The 17,611-nt window shown below is 46.1% G+C and overlaps 2 protein-coding genes across 2 annotated transcripts; both read right to left on the bottom strand.

The window, feature by feature from the left end:
• Positions 1–4,031: 4,031 nt before the first annotated feature.
• On the bottom strand, positions 4,032–8,489 carry LOC114911625 (extracellular calcium-sensing receptor-like). The gene is made up of 6 exons (XM_029255545.1): positions 8,293–8,489; positions 7,253–7,541; positions 6,256–7,053; positions 5,826–6,053; positions 5,534–5,657; positions 4,032–4,936 (listed from the first exon to the last, which is right to left on the bottom strand). The coding sequence occupies exons 1-6, from the start codon at positions 8,448–8,450 to the stop codon at positions 4,032–4,034; spliced, it is 2,502 nt and encodes an 833-aa protein (XP_029111378.1). The 5' UTR covers positions 8,451–8,489.
• Positions 8,490–9,224: 735 nt separating this feature from the next.
• Positions 9,225–13,885, bottom strand: LOC108932260 (extracellular calcium-sensing receptor-like). Its single transcript, XM_018748506.2, has 6 exons — positions 13,713–13,885; positions 12,660–12,951; positions 11,718–12,527; positions 11,372–11,596; positions 11,155–11,278; positions 9,225–10,138 (listed from the first exon to the last, which is right to left on the bottom strand). Exons 2-6 carry the CDS (start codon positions 12,915–12,917, stop codon positions 9,225–9,227), a joined length of 2,331 nt encoding a protein of 776 aa, XP_018604022.2. The 5' UTR covers positions 12,918–12,951; positions 13,713–13,885.
• Positions 13,886–17,611: the final 3,726 nt, after the last annotated feature.

Genomic DNA, 17,611 nt, shown 5'->3' with positions numbered 1-17,611 from the left:
TTTCGGTCGGCCTCAAAGAGATTCTGGCAAACCGTCCGGCGACTCGGAGGGGGGAAGCAGTGTTCCACGAACACTGTTTACAGTGGAAGTGGTGTGCTGCTGACCTCAACTGAGGATGTCCTCGGGCGGTGGAAGGAGTACTTTGAGGATCTCCTCAATCCCTCCGACACGCCTTCCGTAGAGGAAGCTGAGGCAGGGGACTCGGAGGGAGACTCGTCCATTACCCTGGCTGAAGTTGCTGAGGTAGTCAAAAAACTCCTCGGTGGCAAGGCTCCGGGGGTGGATGAGATCCGCCCCGAGTTTCTCAAGTCTCTCGATGTTGTGGGGCTGTCTTGGCTGACACGCCTCTGCAGCATCGCGTGGAGTTCGGGAACGGTGCCTCTGGACTGGCAGACCGGGGTGGTGGTCCCTCTTTTTAAGAAGGGGGACCGGAGATTGTGTTCCAACTACACGGGGATCACACTCCTTAGCCTCCCTGGGAAAGTCTATGCCAGGGTACTGGAAAGGAGAATCCGACCGATAGTCGAACCTCGGATTCAGGAGGAGCAATGCGGTTTTCGCCCTGGCCGTGGAACACTGGACTAGCTCTATACCCTCACTAGGGTGCTGGAGGGTTCGTGGGAGTTTGCCCAACCAGTCCATATGTGTTTTGTGGACCTGGAGAAGGCATTCGACCGTGTCCCTTGTGGCATCCTATGGGGGGTACTTCGGGATTATGGGGTTCGGGGCTCGTTCCTACGGGCTGTTCGTTCCCTGTATGACCGGAGCAGGAGCTTGGTTCGCATTGCCGGCAGTTAAGTCAGACCTATTCCCGGTGCATGTTGGACTCCGCCAGGGCTGCCCTTTGTCACCGATTCTGTTCATTATCTTCATGGACAGAATTTCTAGGCGCAGCCAGGGAACGGAGGGTGTCTGTTTTGGTGGCCGCAGGATCTCGTCTCTGCTTTTTGCGGACGATGTGGTCCTGTTGGCTTCATCGAATCAAGACTTACAGCGTGCACTGGAGAGGTTTGCAGCCAAGTGCGAAGCGGCGGGGATGAGAATCAGCACCTCCAAATCCGAGGCCATGGTTCTCAGTCGGAAAAAGGTGGATTGCCCCCTCTGGGTTAGGGGGGAGTTGCTCCCTCAAGTGGAGGAGTTTAAGTATCTCGGGGTCTTGTTCACGAGTGAGGGAAAAATGGAGCGGCAGGTTGACAGACGGATCGGTGCGGCGTCCGCAGTAATGCGGTCATTGTACCGGTCTGTTGTGGTGAAGAAGGAGCTGAGTCGTAAGGCGAAGCTCTCAATTTACCGGTCAATCTACATTCCTACCCTCACCTATGGTCATGAACTCTGGATCATGACCGAAAGAATGAGATTGCAGATACAAGCGGCAGAAATGAGTTTCCTCCGCAGAGGATAGGGGTGAGGAGCTCAGTCACCCGGGAGGAGCTCGGAGTAGAGCCGCTGCTCCTCCGCATCGAGAGGAGCCAGTTGAGGTGGCTCGGGCATCTGTTCCGGATGCCTCCTGGACGCCTCCCTGGGGAGGTGTTCCGAGCATGTCCCACTGGGAGGAGTCCTCGGGGCAGACCCAGGACACGTTGGAGAGGCTATGTCTCCCGGCTAGCCTGGGAACGCCTTGGGGTTCCCCCAGAGGAACTGGAGGAGGTTTGCGGGGAGAGGGAAGTCTGGGGGGCTCTGCTTAGACTACTTCCCCCGCGACCCAGTCCCGGATAAGCGGAGGAAGATGGATGGATGGATAATGTAGTTATTTAATGCATAGCTTACCATTTACTTATACATATCTCTGATCCTTTTTTAGTGCTCTGTGAATTGAATTGAGTTATGTACGCATATGTTTCTGTGAACTGAAATATACGTTCTTTCTACTGTCCTTAGAACATCCAGTCATCCATTCAATTTCAATAAACGCTTGTCCTGAGCAGGATCACGGTTATCCAGAGCCTGTCCCAGAAACATTGGGCACAAGGCTGAAAGGGATACACCCTGGATGGGATGCCAGTCCATCGCAGTGTCCTTAGAACACTGGTGTAAATATAATTGTATGTGCAGTTCTGTAGATCACAGCGCTGCCCTGTTCAGGAAGTGAAAAAGGGCTGAAGGTAAGATACCATTAAACATATACTTTACTTCTGAGTGACAGACTGTATATTCAAATTTTATGTGCATCTGCGTTTGCTTGAAAAATTATAGCAGTGACAATGCATTATCTAAATTAAAACTGGTATCAGGTTGATGACATGCATTGTATGTTAAACTGGAGCCTTTTATCTTAGTATTACAGTACAGTGTTATTACATTATTTGACTGTGATGTGTTGCCGGGTAGGCTCCGGTTCCCTGCGACCCCGTCTGGGACAAGCGGTTCTGAAATGCATTATATTACAGGGTGTGTGGTGGTGTGGTGTGGTGTGGTGTGGTGTGGTGGATTTGGTGGATTTGGCGGATTTGGCGGATTTGGCCTCTACCTGCTGTGTGGCAGGTCTGGGGTTTGAGTCCTGCTTGGGGTGCCTTGTGAGGGACTGGTGTCCTATCCTGGGTGATTCCCCTCCCCCTTCAGCCTTGCCCCCTGCGTTGTCGGGTTAGGCTCCGGCTCACCGCGACCCTGCTTGGGACAAGTGGTGTGTGTGTTATATCACTGTTTAAAAAAAATTCTAAAACTAGAGCCATTTTATCTTGAACTTTTTATGTCAGCTGAATCTGCAGCTTAGAAAATTCACAGTTTGTTGATAAAATTTTTAATGCATTTTTATTAAGATAACTAGTTTTTTTTTTCATTTACAGAAAATTGTTTTGAGTAGGGGTGCGCAGTGGCGCAGTGGGTTGGACCAGGTCTTACTCTCCAGTGGGTCTGGGGTTCGAGTCCCGCTTGGGGTGCCTTGCGGCGGACTGGCGTCTCGTCCTGGGTGTGTCCCCTCCTCCTCTGGCCTTACGCCCTGTGTTGCCGGGTAGGCTCCGGTTCCCCGCAACCCCATATAGGACAAGCGGTTCAGAAAGTGTGTGTGTTTTGATAGAGTTACACGTCTATTACAGTTTATTCTCTAGATAGGTCTCAAAGAATATATGTGGATGTGTTCTTAGCTTTGACCTTCAGTTTGTCTTTTTAGTGACATAATCACAGCAACCTTTATCACATGAGACAGCACTTCCTCCGGATGGGTACCCTGTACATCATAGCAACAGAAAAGCAGTATCCCTGGACAAAAAGTGTTTAGGGATCATACTGCAGGGCTTGGAGATTGCACCTTAAAAGTCTCTGTATTACCTGTCTGTGAAACAGTATCTGTCCAGAGCCTAATCTTAAGGACTTGACCATGTTGACAGTCTATGGCAAATTTAGAATGGTACTGGACTAATGGACCACTTTCTCCCTTTGAGAATTATGTGTCTTTTGTTTACTAGGTGTTGTACGTCACATTGAAGAAAAAATGTCTGCTAAATAAATAAATATAAATGTAATAATTAATTAAAAAAGAAGTAAAAAAAGAACAGTGGGAACTAGTCAAAACAACAAATTATCTGGTATAAACTATTTAAATAAACTATTTTTTTTCCAAGAGAAAACAAAATATTGTAGTTACACTAATTTAAGTAGTCCATAATGATGTCCTAGTCACATTTCTCTTCAGTATAGTTTTTAAAATCAAATTCCTGTGAAATACAGGGTGACTCATTTAGTAATTCACAATATGATTAAAATGCTTTTCTTCTTTGCATGCTACTGATGAAAAATGTTTTTTCTGCCTTGGGAGAACATTTTTGTTGTTCTTAGGTTTTGTCTAAATTCTACAATTCATCCTCGAATGCATGAATACAAACTTAACTTAAAATGAAACCTTGTCCATTTAATTCCTTGTCAGTAACCACAAATAAATTTATACTTAGATTGTTGAAATTTTTAAATTTTTGATTATTAGATTTTTGACATTTTTGGTTTTAGACAACATATTTCGGAGGTTTCTGAACTCAATATTGCATGATGAAAATTGTACTTTTAATCATTATTGATTAATGAACACTAAGAATTGACATTTAATTGGTTGTTTTTCCCATTAAGATTTTTTTTGTATTCTTTTCCGGTTTCAGTAAAATGGTGTAACATTTTGGGACAAAAATGCAAAAGAGCAAACCAAAACTAGAAGCTAGAATGGCAAAGATTTCGACAGCTACAGTGAACTTGCCCGGTGAGCTGACATAGGCCGGGATAAAGGTGATCCACACCGCACAGAATATGAGCATGCTGAATGTGATGAATTTGGCTTCGTTGAAGTTGTCGGGCAGCTTCCTGGCCAGGAAAGCCAGTACAAAGCACATGAGAGAGAGGAGACCAATGTAGCCCAACACAGCCCAGAAGCCCACGGCTGAGCCCACGTCACACTCGAGAATGACCTTGTCTTTGTAGTACTTCATATTCTTGTTGGGGAAAGGAGGGGATAGTGTTAACCAGAGCACACAAATGAGGACCTGAATGAGAGTGAATGCAAGAACACTGAGTCTCTGCTGTGGAGGTCCAAACCATTTCATGACATTGCTGCCTGGCAGTGTAGCCCTGAAGGCCATCAACACCACTATCGTTTTGCCCAGAACACAAGAGATGCAGAGGACAAAGGTGACCCCGAACGCTGTGTGACGCAGCATGCAGGACCACTGAGAGGGCCGGCCGATGAAAGTGAGAGAGCAAAGGAAACAGAGGGTGAGCGAGAAGAGCAGCAGGAAGCTCAGCTCTGTGTTGTTGGCTCTGACTATTGGTGTACTTCTATAACAGTAAAATATGAGCACTACTGCCATGGTAAGACAAGCTCCAGTTAATGAAAGTAGAGCGAGCAACAGGCCCATCAGGTCTCCATAGGACAAGAATTCAGTTTCTTTTAAAATGCAGGCATCCCTCTTCTCATTGGACCAGTATTCAGACTGGCACTTCACGCAGTCTAGTAAATCTGTCCTCCAAAAGACACGCAAAGAAAAGTGTTAGTGCTTCTCACAGGTAGTAATTGGCCTTTTAATTACTTAGTGCATAGTGATAATGAATTTCAGTACTTTAGCACAGAGATGAGCTATTGATGGATTCTAAATTTACACATTCGCAATGTGTGAATGTGTAAATGAATGTGAGTCTGTGGCTACTATGTGATGAAGTAGGAATCCATTAAGGCTGTATCCTGATTTGCCCAGCAGCCTTTGCTTCCAGGACAGACTCCTGACCACAGACAGCCTGGCTAAGCAAAGAGGTTAATGAAAGTGAATGAGTTACTAAAGAGGTGTCATTGAAGTCTCGGGTGTAGCTCTGCATTACTATACAATGAAGCTGTAGAGCCGAAATGAAAAAAACCTGCAGAATAATTTTCAGGAGTAGGGGATACAATTGGGTGTATAGTGTGCTCCTTCTGCTTCAGAATTCTGTTGAAATGTTTTTGAAATTTCTGGCAATAGCACTGAGTTGTGCATTATATTTTACTTAAGTTGTATAATGTCAAACAAGCAGAATAAGGCTTTTTTTTTTTAATGCAGGTTTTAATTAATATGTGTTCATTCACCTGTGGCATTACTGATCTCCCCCTCAGCACAGGGCACACAGTCGAAGCAGCAGACAGGCTTTCCTTTCTGCACAGCCTTACGAGTGCCTGGGGGACAGCTCTCACTGCACATTGACTTGGGCACCTGCAGGGATTCACACGGACAGGACACCCAGCGTATACATCAGCATACACACTATACAGGATACATGTTCTGCTATCAAAGTGTCGTGTTAACATTTGCTAGTGTAATACTCAGACACTTCTATAGACAGGAATGTATACAGTACATATTAAAAACTGAAAGGGCTACCTCCCTGCTTCCTCCTCGCCACACGATGTTGACATCACTCATGATGAACTGCTGACCCTTGGGTAATGATGCGTCGTAGTAACCGATTGTGGCCACCTTTAAGGTGCTTCCTTTCACATTTTGTAGATTGATTAAATCATATCTGGCTGGAGAATCCCCATTGCTGTCAAAAAACACCTTCTCTCCTGTTTTCAGGGTGAAATTCACTGTTTGCAGGGAGTGTAATACCTGTGCAGAGAAAAGACAGACAGGAACTGTGGTGATCAAGTTTTGTTTGTGGACATTGTTCTACACAGGACGGGTTCCTCAGCTGCTGCTGTGGTATATTTTCATGTTCTTTATGCTAGTGTTTGAGTTGATCTCAGATTGAATTTCTTCAGTAGTGTCTTCAGCCAGTTCTGTGAAAGACCCAGAATTCCCTCGGTCTAACCTGCCACGGCTGCGGTGTGCTGTTGGTGGCAAGGCCACTGCTTTGTCCAAAGGTGTAGAGGTTGTGGAGCGCGTGGGCCACAGCATACACTGCTTTGTACACATTGTAGGTGAATCGCAGCTCTGACACATCTGTGAACTCGTTCTGCACGCTTTCCAAATGCTCAAATCCGCTACATGGTCTCACTGAGGTGCTCAAGCTCTGTGGGGACAAAGTGCAGTTGAACACCGTTTCCCAGAATTCCCCGATGAATGAGCTCTGAGGAAAGTGGGATGGATGGAGCTGCTGTAGGAAGTTCTGCAGGCCCTCGATCTGTGTCTTGCTGACAACAAATCCAATGGCCCCGACGAGAGCCTTGTGGGCCCCGCTGGCAGTGATGGAGTTGTCTGTGATCCATGCATCGCTGCCAATCCACTGCAGGCCTGTGATTTTTTGCCTTTGCAGCTCTTCCACCAGCATTTTGACCTCCCGGTGTGTCATGAAGGCCACAATGACTTTGGAGGTGGAATGCTTTATGACGTGGACAACCCTGAGAAGCATGTGGTATGGACCTGTACTGTCAAAGGCCTCGTAATATTCTACACACACACCCTCTTGTTGAGCTACCTGCAGGAATGTAGCCATGCCGCTAATTCCATAGTCATTGTCACTGCTGACAGCGCCAACCCAGGTCCACCCAAAGTGTTTAACCAGCTGGGCCAGTGCTCTGCTCTGGTAGTAGTCACTGGGAATGGTCCTGAAGAAGGTGGGAAACTCTTTTCTGTCACTCAGACATGCACACGTGGCAAAGTGGCTGATCTGTAGTACACATACAACATTTTGCATAGTCAGAGGATGACACTTGGACTTTTTGTGGTCTTACAGATCTGTGTCAAGTACTTGTTCTGTTGACTTTTTTCTTGTATAGAGGCATATTTCTGTTTATGCTGTGAACTGAAGATAAGACTGAAATTTTAGGCAGTATGTTCATATTAGAAAATTGAATAGATGTGCTCACCACTGGTATTTGGAATTTTCCCAACATCCTCGCAAGTCCGATAGTAGGAGTTGATCCTGAATGCCCTATTATGGCTTGGACCCTTTTGGTTTTGGTGCAGTTATTGCTGTTGTCTATTTCCTCTGGTCCAGTCACTAGTGCAGTTGCAGATTTGAGTATGTTGGTGTAGCCACACGCATTGTAGATTATGTATCCAATGGTGTGGTTTGGGAGAATTCCAGGGTTTTTATTAATTTCTTCAGCTGCAAAGATCATTGTCTCTGCAAATTGGAATTCTCTGAAATTTAAACTGTAAAATATGTTGCATTGTCTCACGTAGTAATACTGATACATATCAGTTGTATGGCTAGAACAAAGGTTACCACAGACTTCATGAACATATAGGCAACATAATGTAAAATGTTATTTACAATGTTTCAGGAAATCATAAACAGTCAAAGTAATTTAAATATTTCTGCAAATCTGGTGCTCTTTCAATGTATTTTCGATATGCTGGTTTGCCATCTGGCCGGTGCTACAGAGCACTGAGCACCAGGACAGCCAGGCACAAGAAAAGTTTCTTTCCTCAGGCCATCTACCTCATGAACAGCTAAATCCCCCCCAGAGAGTAAACCAGTGCAATACACAACGCTATTTATATCTATATTTATAACTATTTATCACATTGTATCTCTTACTCACACTCCCTTGCATTTGTATCTAGTGACTATTTTTGTATATTGGGTACTTCATATTTTTACATATTTTTTATCCCTTATTCACACACTCTATCTTCTCATCTGTCTTGTCACTGTCATTCTGTCTGTGCTGTAGAAGTTCCTGTCACCAAAACAAATTCCTTGTATGTGTGTACATACTTGGCAATAAAGCTCGTTCTGATGTTCTGTTCTGATATTGAAAAAAATATTTAATGTTATTAACCTAGTAATACTTATTTAGAGAAACTTAATTGTTTCAAAATTATAGAAAATAACAATTGCACTTTTTCGTAAATTTGTAAAAAAATAATTATTTTAAAACATGTAGGGTCTAAAACTTACTTTTTACATTTATGGTCCTCTGGAAAGTTTTGAAAGGTGTACACTTTGCCTGCATAGTCAGAATATAAGGTGAAAACTCCTCCAATAAGAAGATCCCCACTCTTGGCCAGCTCCGGCTGGGCTGCTCTGGCCAGCGATGTACACTTGAGCTCTTCCATGCACACAGACAGTCCAAGTGTGAGAAGCCCGAGCAGCAGCAGCAGCAGCATCGTGCTTTCTTTTGCCTTTCACCGTGACCGGCTCTTATGCTCTGGCCCTTTTATACCACTCAGCTGTGCAGAGCTCGATCTTTGCAGATTCTGACCCTCACTGCACTGAATCACCAGTCACTGGAGACTAAGAAAAGACTATGGGCTTCATTGAAATACTGCAGGAGAGCCAAAAACAAGGACTCGGATTTGTTCATGCGTCTTCCGGTGTTATTATGAAAAACCTCCCACCCCTAGACCATTTTTCAGTCTTGTTTTTTGCTGTTTTGTAAAAGAGCGCATAATGTTTATTTCTATAATTTTACAGTAAGTCATGAGATTTTTTTGAAGGTTAAATGTTTCTGTGAGGTGGAGTACAAAATTATACTGATTAATAGACGTTTAAGGCCTTTATTGGGCAATCTGTTTTGCACATAAGGGAAAACATATCTACGCATCTCGGGTATATAATACATAGGATCAGGTATGTATTACATTGGGGATTAAGTAACACAAGTGGTATTAAAAAAACATAATGTAAGCATCTTTTTCTTCCTTTTGAAAAGACAGAAAAACAGTTTTCAATGTTGACATGTGGCCTCGAGTTGATCAGAATTATGAGGCTGACAGTCTTCAGTGAGGAACTGAGGACATATTGAGATATCTTTTGGTACTATTGTATCAGACATGTCCTAAACATAAAAGTGTTGCCATAAACTGAAAATATAAATTAAGAGAGGAATATTAAAGTGATTTTGAGGGCATTTTCCCCATCAGATGTTTTTTTGTATTCTTTTCTGGAGTTATCAAAATAACATAACATTTTGGGACAAAAATGCAAAAGAGTAAACCAAAACTAGAAGCTAGAATGGCAAAGATCTCAACAGCTACAGCCAGCTTACCCGGTGAGCTGACATAGGCCGGGATAAAGGTGATCCACACCGCACAGAATATGAGCATGCTGAATGTGATGAATTTGGCTTCGTTGAAGTTGTCGGGCAGCTTCCTGGCCAGGAAAGCCAGTACAAAGCACATGAGAGAGAGGAGACCAATGTAGCCCAACACAGCCCAGAAGCCCACGGCTGAGCCCACGTCACACTCGAGAATGACCTTGTCTTTGTAGTACTTCATATTCTTGTTGGGGAAAGGAGGGGATAATGTTAACCAGAGCACACAAATGAGGACCTGAATGAGAGTGAATGCAAGAACACTGAGTCTCTGCTGTGGAGGTCCAAACCATTTCATGACATTGCTGCCTGGCAGTGTAGCCCTGAAGGCCATCAACACCACTATCGTTTTGCCCAGAACACAAGAGATGCAGAGGACAAAGGTGACCCCGAACGCTGTGTGACGCAGCATGCAGGACCACTGAGAGGGCCGGCCGATGAAAGTGAGAGAGCAAAGGAAACAGAGGGTGAGCGAGAAGAGCAGCAGGAAGCTCAGCTCTGAGTTGTTGGCCCTCACAACTGGAGTGTCCTTGTGGATGAAAAATATTACAGCAACACTAACAGTTAAAAAATTACCAAGCAATGAAAATATCACTAAGAATATCCCCATAATTTCATCAAAGGATAGGAATTCCATCATTTTTAAGATGCACTTGTTTCTCAGTTCATTTGACCAGAATTCCTCCGGACAGGTGAGGCAGTCATTCGAATCTGTGTGGAAATGGAAGGGACATGTGTTCAGTTTTTAAGCTGTAGTTTAAACGTTTAAAGTACACAAAATTTGTCCATATATTTTCATTTAACACTGTCCAATTAGGTTAGTGGTGATCTGGTTCCTGTAGTAAAGTGTAAAAGTAAAGTGTAAGGCATAAGTACAGCTCACAGTTACATGGAGCAGTGAGGTGGCATACCGTCTGCACCTTATTCATGATTTTTTCATGTCTTGCTAACCTTTAATATCAAGCGGAAGTTACAGTATAAGCCAGGCATATGCAATATACTACAAATCTTGCTATAGGAATGCAAGTAAAAAAGCTATTTACATTTTCACAGTCATTTTTGTTAATATTGAAGGGATAGGTTTTGCTTTTGGGGGGTGTTGTTGCGCAGTGGTTTGGACCGGGTCCTGCTCCTCCGGTGGGTCTGGGCTTGGGGTGCCTTGCGACGGACTGGCGTCCGTCCTGGGTGTGTCCCCTCCCCCTCCAGCCTTGCGCCCTGTGTTGCCCGGTTAGGCTCCGGCTCCCCGCGACCCCGTATGGGACGAGCAGTTTCAGATGATGTGTGTGTAAATTTATTTTAGAAATCTTGATCGTTTTTTAGTTAGACCTTCTTCTTAGTTCTTACCCAAAATATAATGTACTTTAGATGCTGCTTAATAATACACACACACACACACACACACACACACACACACACACACACACACACATTTTCTGAACCGCTTGTCCCATACGGGGTCGCGGGGAACCGGAGCCTACCCGGTAACACAGGGCATAAGGCCGGAGGGGGAGGGGACACACCCAGGACAGGACGCCAGTCTGTCGCAAGGTACCCCAAACGGGACTCAAACCCCAGACCCACCGGAGAGCAGGACCCGGTCCAACCCGCTGCACCACTGCACCCCCTGCTGCTTAATAATATACAGTAGAAAATGTGAAAAAATATAATTATGAGAGCGTCTGTTTATCCTGGTGCACCAGCAAGTATAGTTGCAAAGCTTACATTACCAGTTGTGTTGCTTATCTTCCCTTCGGGACATGGTATGCAGTCAAAACAGCAAACTGGCCTTCCTTTCTGCACAGCTTTACGAGTGCCCAGAGGACAGCTCTGGCTGCACACTGACAGAGGCACCTTGAAAATGCAGTGTTTGTGCTCAGCAGCACAGATCCACACACAACCAAACTGTATCCTTTTCACACAGACATGTCAAAATGAATCTCGTACCTGGTACTGGTTCTGCCTCCAAATAATACTCATGTTTTTCAGTGAGAGCTGAAGGTCAGGGGGTAAAGAGGCATCATAGTGGCCAATGGCCACAAACTCGGTCTTCCCAGCTTTGCTTTGCCAGTTCAGCAAATCGTACTTTGCTCCTGGGTCACCGTTTTCATCAAAAAAAACACGCTCACCCACCATAGTTGAAAACTGAACTCTCTTTAGAGAATGAAGAAGCTGGAGAAAGTCAGCAATCACAGAGGATTATTTGAAATAAAAACAAAATTTTCTGTAATTGCCCAGTTTTTAGCTTTTCTGTGACATAAAGGAATGAGTTCTTCCTCAGACCTCTGCTTACCTGCCAAGGCTTCATGTGTTTTGCATTGCTTGAACACACCTGATCAGTATGAGTTCCCTGTGTACAGGCCACCAAGTTGTTCAGGGCATGTGCCACAGCATACACTGCTTTATAGACATTATTTGCAATTTGCAGTTCAGAGACATCTGTGTATTGGTTGTATTCATCTTCCAAACGCTCTGAGCCAGTACACAGATTTCCTGCATTTTTACTGCTCTCTGCTGTGGGTACCTTACATCCAAATATAGTTTCCCATAGTTCATTGTTAATTGACTTGTTGAGAGATGGGCGTACCCTGAGTAGAAACTCCCGCAGACCTGTGATGTTAGCTTTAGGGATTGCAAAGCCCATGGACCCTGTCAGAATGTGCTGCCACTTGCTAGTGGCAATGTTTGAGTCAGAAATCCACGATTCACTACCGATCCACTGCAATCCAGTGACATTCTGCCTGGACAGCTCCTCCAGCAAAACCTCCATGTCTAAGTAGGAAACAAAGGCCACAATAACCTCCGAAGTGGACTTTTTAATTATTTCAACTGTTCTGAATATTTTTTCCTGAGGATCTTTTCTGTGGAAGGCTTCTGAATACTCTACACAGACCCCCTTGTTAGTAGCAGCTTTTACAAAGGTAGCCATCCCATTGTTACCATAGTCATTGTCACTGCATATAGTGCCAACCCAGGTCCATCCAAAGTGTTTAACCAGCTGGGCCAGTGCTCTGCTCTGGTAGTAGTCACTTGGAATAGTCCTGAAGAAGGTGGGGTACTTATTTTTATTGCTCAGACATGCACAAGAGGCAAAGTGACTGATCTACAGTGAGAGAGAGGAAACAAACCAGTTGAATATAGACAAATGTTCTCTTCCCAACAATACAACAATATGTAAAGAACACACTACAGGAAATGCATGAATTACACATGGTTGTACGAGTGATAATCTTACCACTGGTATGCGCAAAGGTCCAATTGATGCTGCAATTGCCATTGTTGGTGTTGAAGATGTTTCTGCTATTATGGCTTGGATTGTTTTTGGTTCAGAACACTGAGTGTCGGAAATGGCCTCTTGAAACCCATTAATCAAAGACATTGCTGATCTTAACGCCAATGCAATAGAACTGCAGGAATCATAAATCTGATAACCCAAGGAGATGCCAGGCAGAAGTTCTGTGTTGTTGTTGATTTCTTCAATTGCAAAAACCATAGTTTGAGCATTCTGAAATTCTCTGAGGCTTAAACTGGAAGAAAGAAAGTTACAGAAGAAATTTTACAGGTATCATCTAAGCATCGACCTATGGCTTTTCATTATTGCAATATTTATAACCGGATGGAATAACTTAACATTTATGAAATAGAGTCACACTGCCTGAATTCATATTGCACATTTCCACTGAATGGCTTCTGCAATTTTTTCAAAATATAAGAAATTATTGTAAGAAGAAATTTAACACAAAAATATGTTTACACAGAAATGTTAAAATGATAATCAATTAAACAAGTCCATTTATGAAAGGTATACTATGCGTGCCAGTAATTTGTAAACTTTTAAAATTGAAATGCAGAACTTACACAAATCCTAAGAACAACAAAAATGTTCTCCCAAGGTCAGAAAAACCTTTTTCATCAGTATAATGCAAACAATAAAAGTAATTTAATCATATTGTGAATTACTAAATGAGTCACCCTGTAATTCAGAGGAATTTGATTTTAAAAACTATACTGAAGAGGAAAGTGACTAAGACATCATTATGGACTACTTAAATTAGTGTAACTACAATATTTGCTTCTCTGCAAATCAAATGGTTGGTCATCAATAGGGAATAAAACAATTTTATAAATGATACTTATAAGGTGTGTGGGCTGATAACACTACACAGAGTTCAGTGGAAGTCACTTTGGAGAAAAGTCTCTTCTAAATAAACAGATGTAAATAAATAAATGTAATGTATGTAAATTTTATACAAGTGTTATGTTCCCCTTCTGTAAGTGCCGGTCTCACCTTCTGCACTGTGGTGGATATGGCTTGGTAGCAAAAGTGGACTCAGTCTCCACCCAGCTATCGTGGAAGGAGAAGATCCCTCCAATGTTGATATCGCCATCCTTCTGCAATTGTGGGAGCTCAAACCTGGATAGCAGCCTGCACAGCAGGCCCTCTGCTTGTACCTGATGAGCCAACAACCAGGTGGCTGGTAGCAGCCAGGCAGCTGGGAGCACCATCATGTTTTCTCAAACAATGCTCTATCTCCTGTTTGGTGGGCCAGTTATTTTATAGTGCTGGAGGTGGGACTTCTGCTATTGATATGAGCGGAAGGGTATGCAGAATCCAAAGTGTCTCAGTGGAGCTTAAGTGACCCTGACAGAAAAAAACAAACACAGAGCTTGTTGATTCATCCTTTGTACTAGGCCTCTGTCGTTTTTTCAGTATAAAACTCCCCAGTCTGGTTATGTTGTCAGTTACTAGCCCTTTCTTTCTTGTTGAGCTTTTTTGTCTCATGATCAGATCTGAGGAGGCTGTCTGTGATACCAGCACTCTGCGTTGGCGGAAGCTGATAACTTGATACCATGGTGAAAAGACCTGCCTTCGCAAACTGGGACATCAGCTTATTGGCATCTAGTGACAATGTTAGAAATAACTGTTTAAGTTCACTTAAAAGTCTTTTTTTATTTGTAGAATGCCCAGGAAAGGGGGGGAAGGCAACCACTGAAACTTGAACCCCCAGAGATTTATTATTCCTTGCCTTTTGGTTGGGAGTTTTTTTTTTTTTGTTCCTTCCATGGCCAGCTGGCTTCCTTAAAGCGTCAGTAATTAATATGGTTAATGTAGTAATCCCCTCCGCAAACCGCCACCTTACCGAGGTGGAGGGGTTTGAGTGCCTGAATGATCTCAGGAGCTATGATGCCTGGGGCTATGTGCCCCTGGTAGGGTCTCCCAAGGCAAACAGGTCCTGGGTGACAGACGAGACAAAGCGCAGTTCAAAATCCCCTTATGACTATTAAATCAAGGATCTCGTTCACCCCGCCCGGTATGGGGTCACCGGGGCCCCACCTTGGAGCCAGGCCTGGGGGGGGGGGCTCGCATGCGAGCGACTGGTGGCCAGGTCTATGCCCACGGGGCCTGGCCAGGCTTAGCCCGAAGCCAAGACGTGGAGCCGCTCTTCGGTGGGCTCACCACCTGCCGGAGAGGACATAAGGGGCCGGTGCGTTGTGATTTGGGCGGTGGTCGGGGCCGAGTGCCCGGTCGACCCAAACCTCGGACGCCAACTCTGGCTTTTGGTACTTGGAATGTCACCTCACTGGCGGGGAAGGAGCCTAAGCTACTGCAGGAGGTTGAGAGATACCGTCTAGATATAGTCGGGCTCACTTCCACTCACAGCTTGGGTTCTGGAACCACTCTTTTCGACCAAGGGTGGACTCTCCACTATTCTGGCGTTGCCCAGGCTGAGAGGCGGCGGGCGGGTGTGGGCTTATTAATAGCCCCCCAGTTCAGCCGCCATGTGTTGGAGTCTACCCCGGTGAATGAGAGGGTCGTCTCCCTACGCCTTTGGGTCAGGGAACGGTCTCTCACTGTCGTTTGTGCTTATGCGCCTAGCGGCAGTGTAGAGTACCCGGCCTTTTTAGAGTCTCTGGGGGGCGTGCTGGAAAGCGCTCCCACTGGGGACTGTGTCGTTCTACTGGGGGACTTTAACGCCCATGTGGGCAGCAACAGTGACACCTGGAGGGGCGTGATTGGGAGGAACGGCCTCCCTGATCTGAACCCAAGCAGTGAGTTGTTATTGGATTTCTGTGCTAGTCGCGGTTTATCCATAACGAACACCATGTTCATGCATAAGGGTGTCCATCAGTGCGCTTGGCACCAGGACACCCTAGGTCGGAGGTCGATGATCGACTTTGTAGTCGTTTCTTCTGATCTTCGGCCATATGTCTTGGACACTAGGGTGAAGAGAGGGGCTGAGCTGTCAACTGATCACCACCTGGTGGTGAGTTGAATTTGATGGCGGGGGAAAAAGCTGGACAGACCTGGCAGGCCCAAACGCATAGTGAGGGTCTGTTGGGAACGTTTGGCGGAGGCCCCTGTCAGAGAGGTCTTCAACTCTCACCTCCGACAGAGCTTCAACCAGGTCCCGAGGGAGACTGGGGACATTGAGTCCGAATGGACTATATTCCACACTTCCATTGTCGGGGCGGCGGTTCGGAGCTGTGGCCATAAAGTCTCCGGTGCCTGGCGCGGCGGCAATCCCCGAACACGGTGGTGGACACTGGAGGTAAGGGATGCCGTCAAGCTGAAGAAGGAGTTCTATCGGGCCTGGCTGGCTCATAGGACTCCTGAAGCAGCTGACGGGTACCGGCGGGCCAGACGGAACACAGCTCTGGCAGTCGCCGCGGCAAAAACTCGGGCCTGGAAGGAGTTCGGTGAGGCCATGGAGGAAGACTTTCGGTCGGCCTCAAAGAGATTCTGGCAAACCGTCCGGCGACTCGGAGGGGGGAAGCAGTGTTCCACGAACACTGTTTACAGTGGAAGTGGTGTGCTGCTGACCTCAACTGAGGATGTCCTCGGGCGGTGGAAGGAGTACTTTGAGGATCTCCTCAATCCCTCCGACACGCCTTCCGTAGAGGAAGCTGAGGCAGGGGACTCGGAGGGAGACTCGTCCATTACCCTGGCTGAAGTTGCTGAGGTAGTCAAAAAACTCCTCGGTGGCAAGGCTCCGGGGGTGGATGAGATCCGCCCCGAGTTTCTCAAGTCTCTCGATGTTGTGGGGCTGTCTTGGCTGACACGCCTCTGCAGCATCGCGTGGAGTTCGGGAACGGTGCCTCTGGACTGGCAGACCGGGGTGGTGGTCCCTCTTTTTAAGAAGGGGGACCGGAGATTGTGTTCCAACTACACGGGGATCACACTCCTTAGCCTCCCTGGGAAAGTCTATGCCAGGGTACTGGAAAGGAGAATCCGACCGATAGTCGAACCTCGGATTCAGGAGGAGCAATGCGGTTTTCGCCCTGGCCGTGGAACACTGGACTAGCTCTATACCCTCACTAGGGTGCTGGAGGGTTCGTGGGAGTTTGCCCAACCAGTCCATATGTGTTTTGTGGACCTGGAGAAGGCATTCGACCGTGTCCCTTGTGGCATCCTATGGGGGGTACTTCGGGATTATGGGGTTCGGGGCTCGTTCCTACGGGCTGTTCGTTCCCTGTATGACCGGAGCAGGAGCTTGGTTCGCATTGCCGGCAGTTAAGTCAGACCTATTCCCGGTGCATGTTGGACTCCGCCAGGGCTGCCCTTTGTCACCGATTCTGTTCATTATCTTCATGGACAGAATTTCTAGGCGCAGCCAGGGAACGGAGGGTGTCTGTTTTGGTGGCCGCAGGATCTCGTCTCTGCTTTTTGCGGACGATGTGGTCCTGTTGGCTTCATCGAATCAAGACTTACAGCGTGCACTGGAGAGGTTTGCAGCCAAGTGCGAAGCGGCGGGGATGAGAATCAGCACCTCCAAATCCGAGGCCATGGTTCTCAGTCGGAAAAAGGTGGATTGCCCCCTCTGGGTTAGGGGGGAGTTGCTCCCTCAAGTGGAGGAGTTTAAGTATCTCGGGGTCTTGTTCACGAGTGAGGGAAAAATGGAGCGGCAGGTTGACAGACGGATCGGTGCGGCGTCCGCAGTAATGCGGTCATTGTACCGGTCTGTTGTGGTGAAGAAGGAGCTGAGTCGTAAGGCGAAGCTCTCAATTTACCGGTCAATCTACATTCCTACCCTCACCTATGGTCATGAACTCTGGATCATGACCGAAAGAATGAGATTGCAGATACAAGCGGCAGAAATGAGTTTCCTCCGCAGAGGATAGGGGTGAGGAGCTCAGTCACCCGGGAGGAGCTCGGAGTAGAGCCGCTGCTCCTCCGCATCGAGAGGA

The sequence above is a fragment of the Scleropages formosus genome, chromosome 10 (assembly GCF_900964775.1).
Source record: "Scleropages formosus chromosome 10, fSclFor1.1, whole genome shotgun sequence".
Lineage (NCBI taxonomy): Eukaryota > Metazoa > Chordata > Actinopteri > Osteoglossiformes > Osteoglossidae > Scleropages > Scleropages formosus.
The sequence above is the reverse complement of the archived record's forward strand: the minus strand, read 5'-3'. Positions and strand labels throughout refer to the sequence as shown.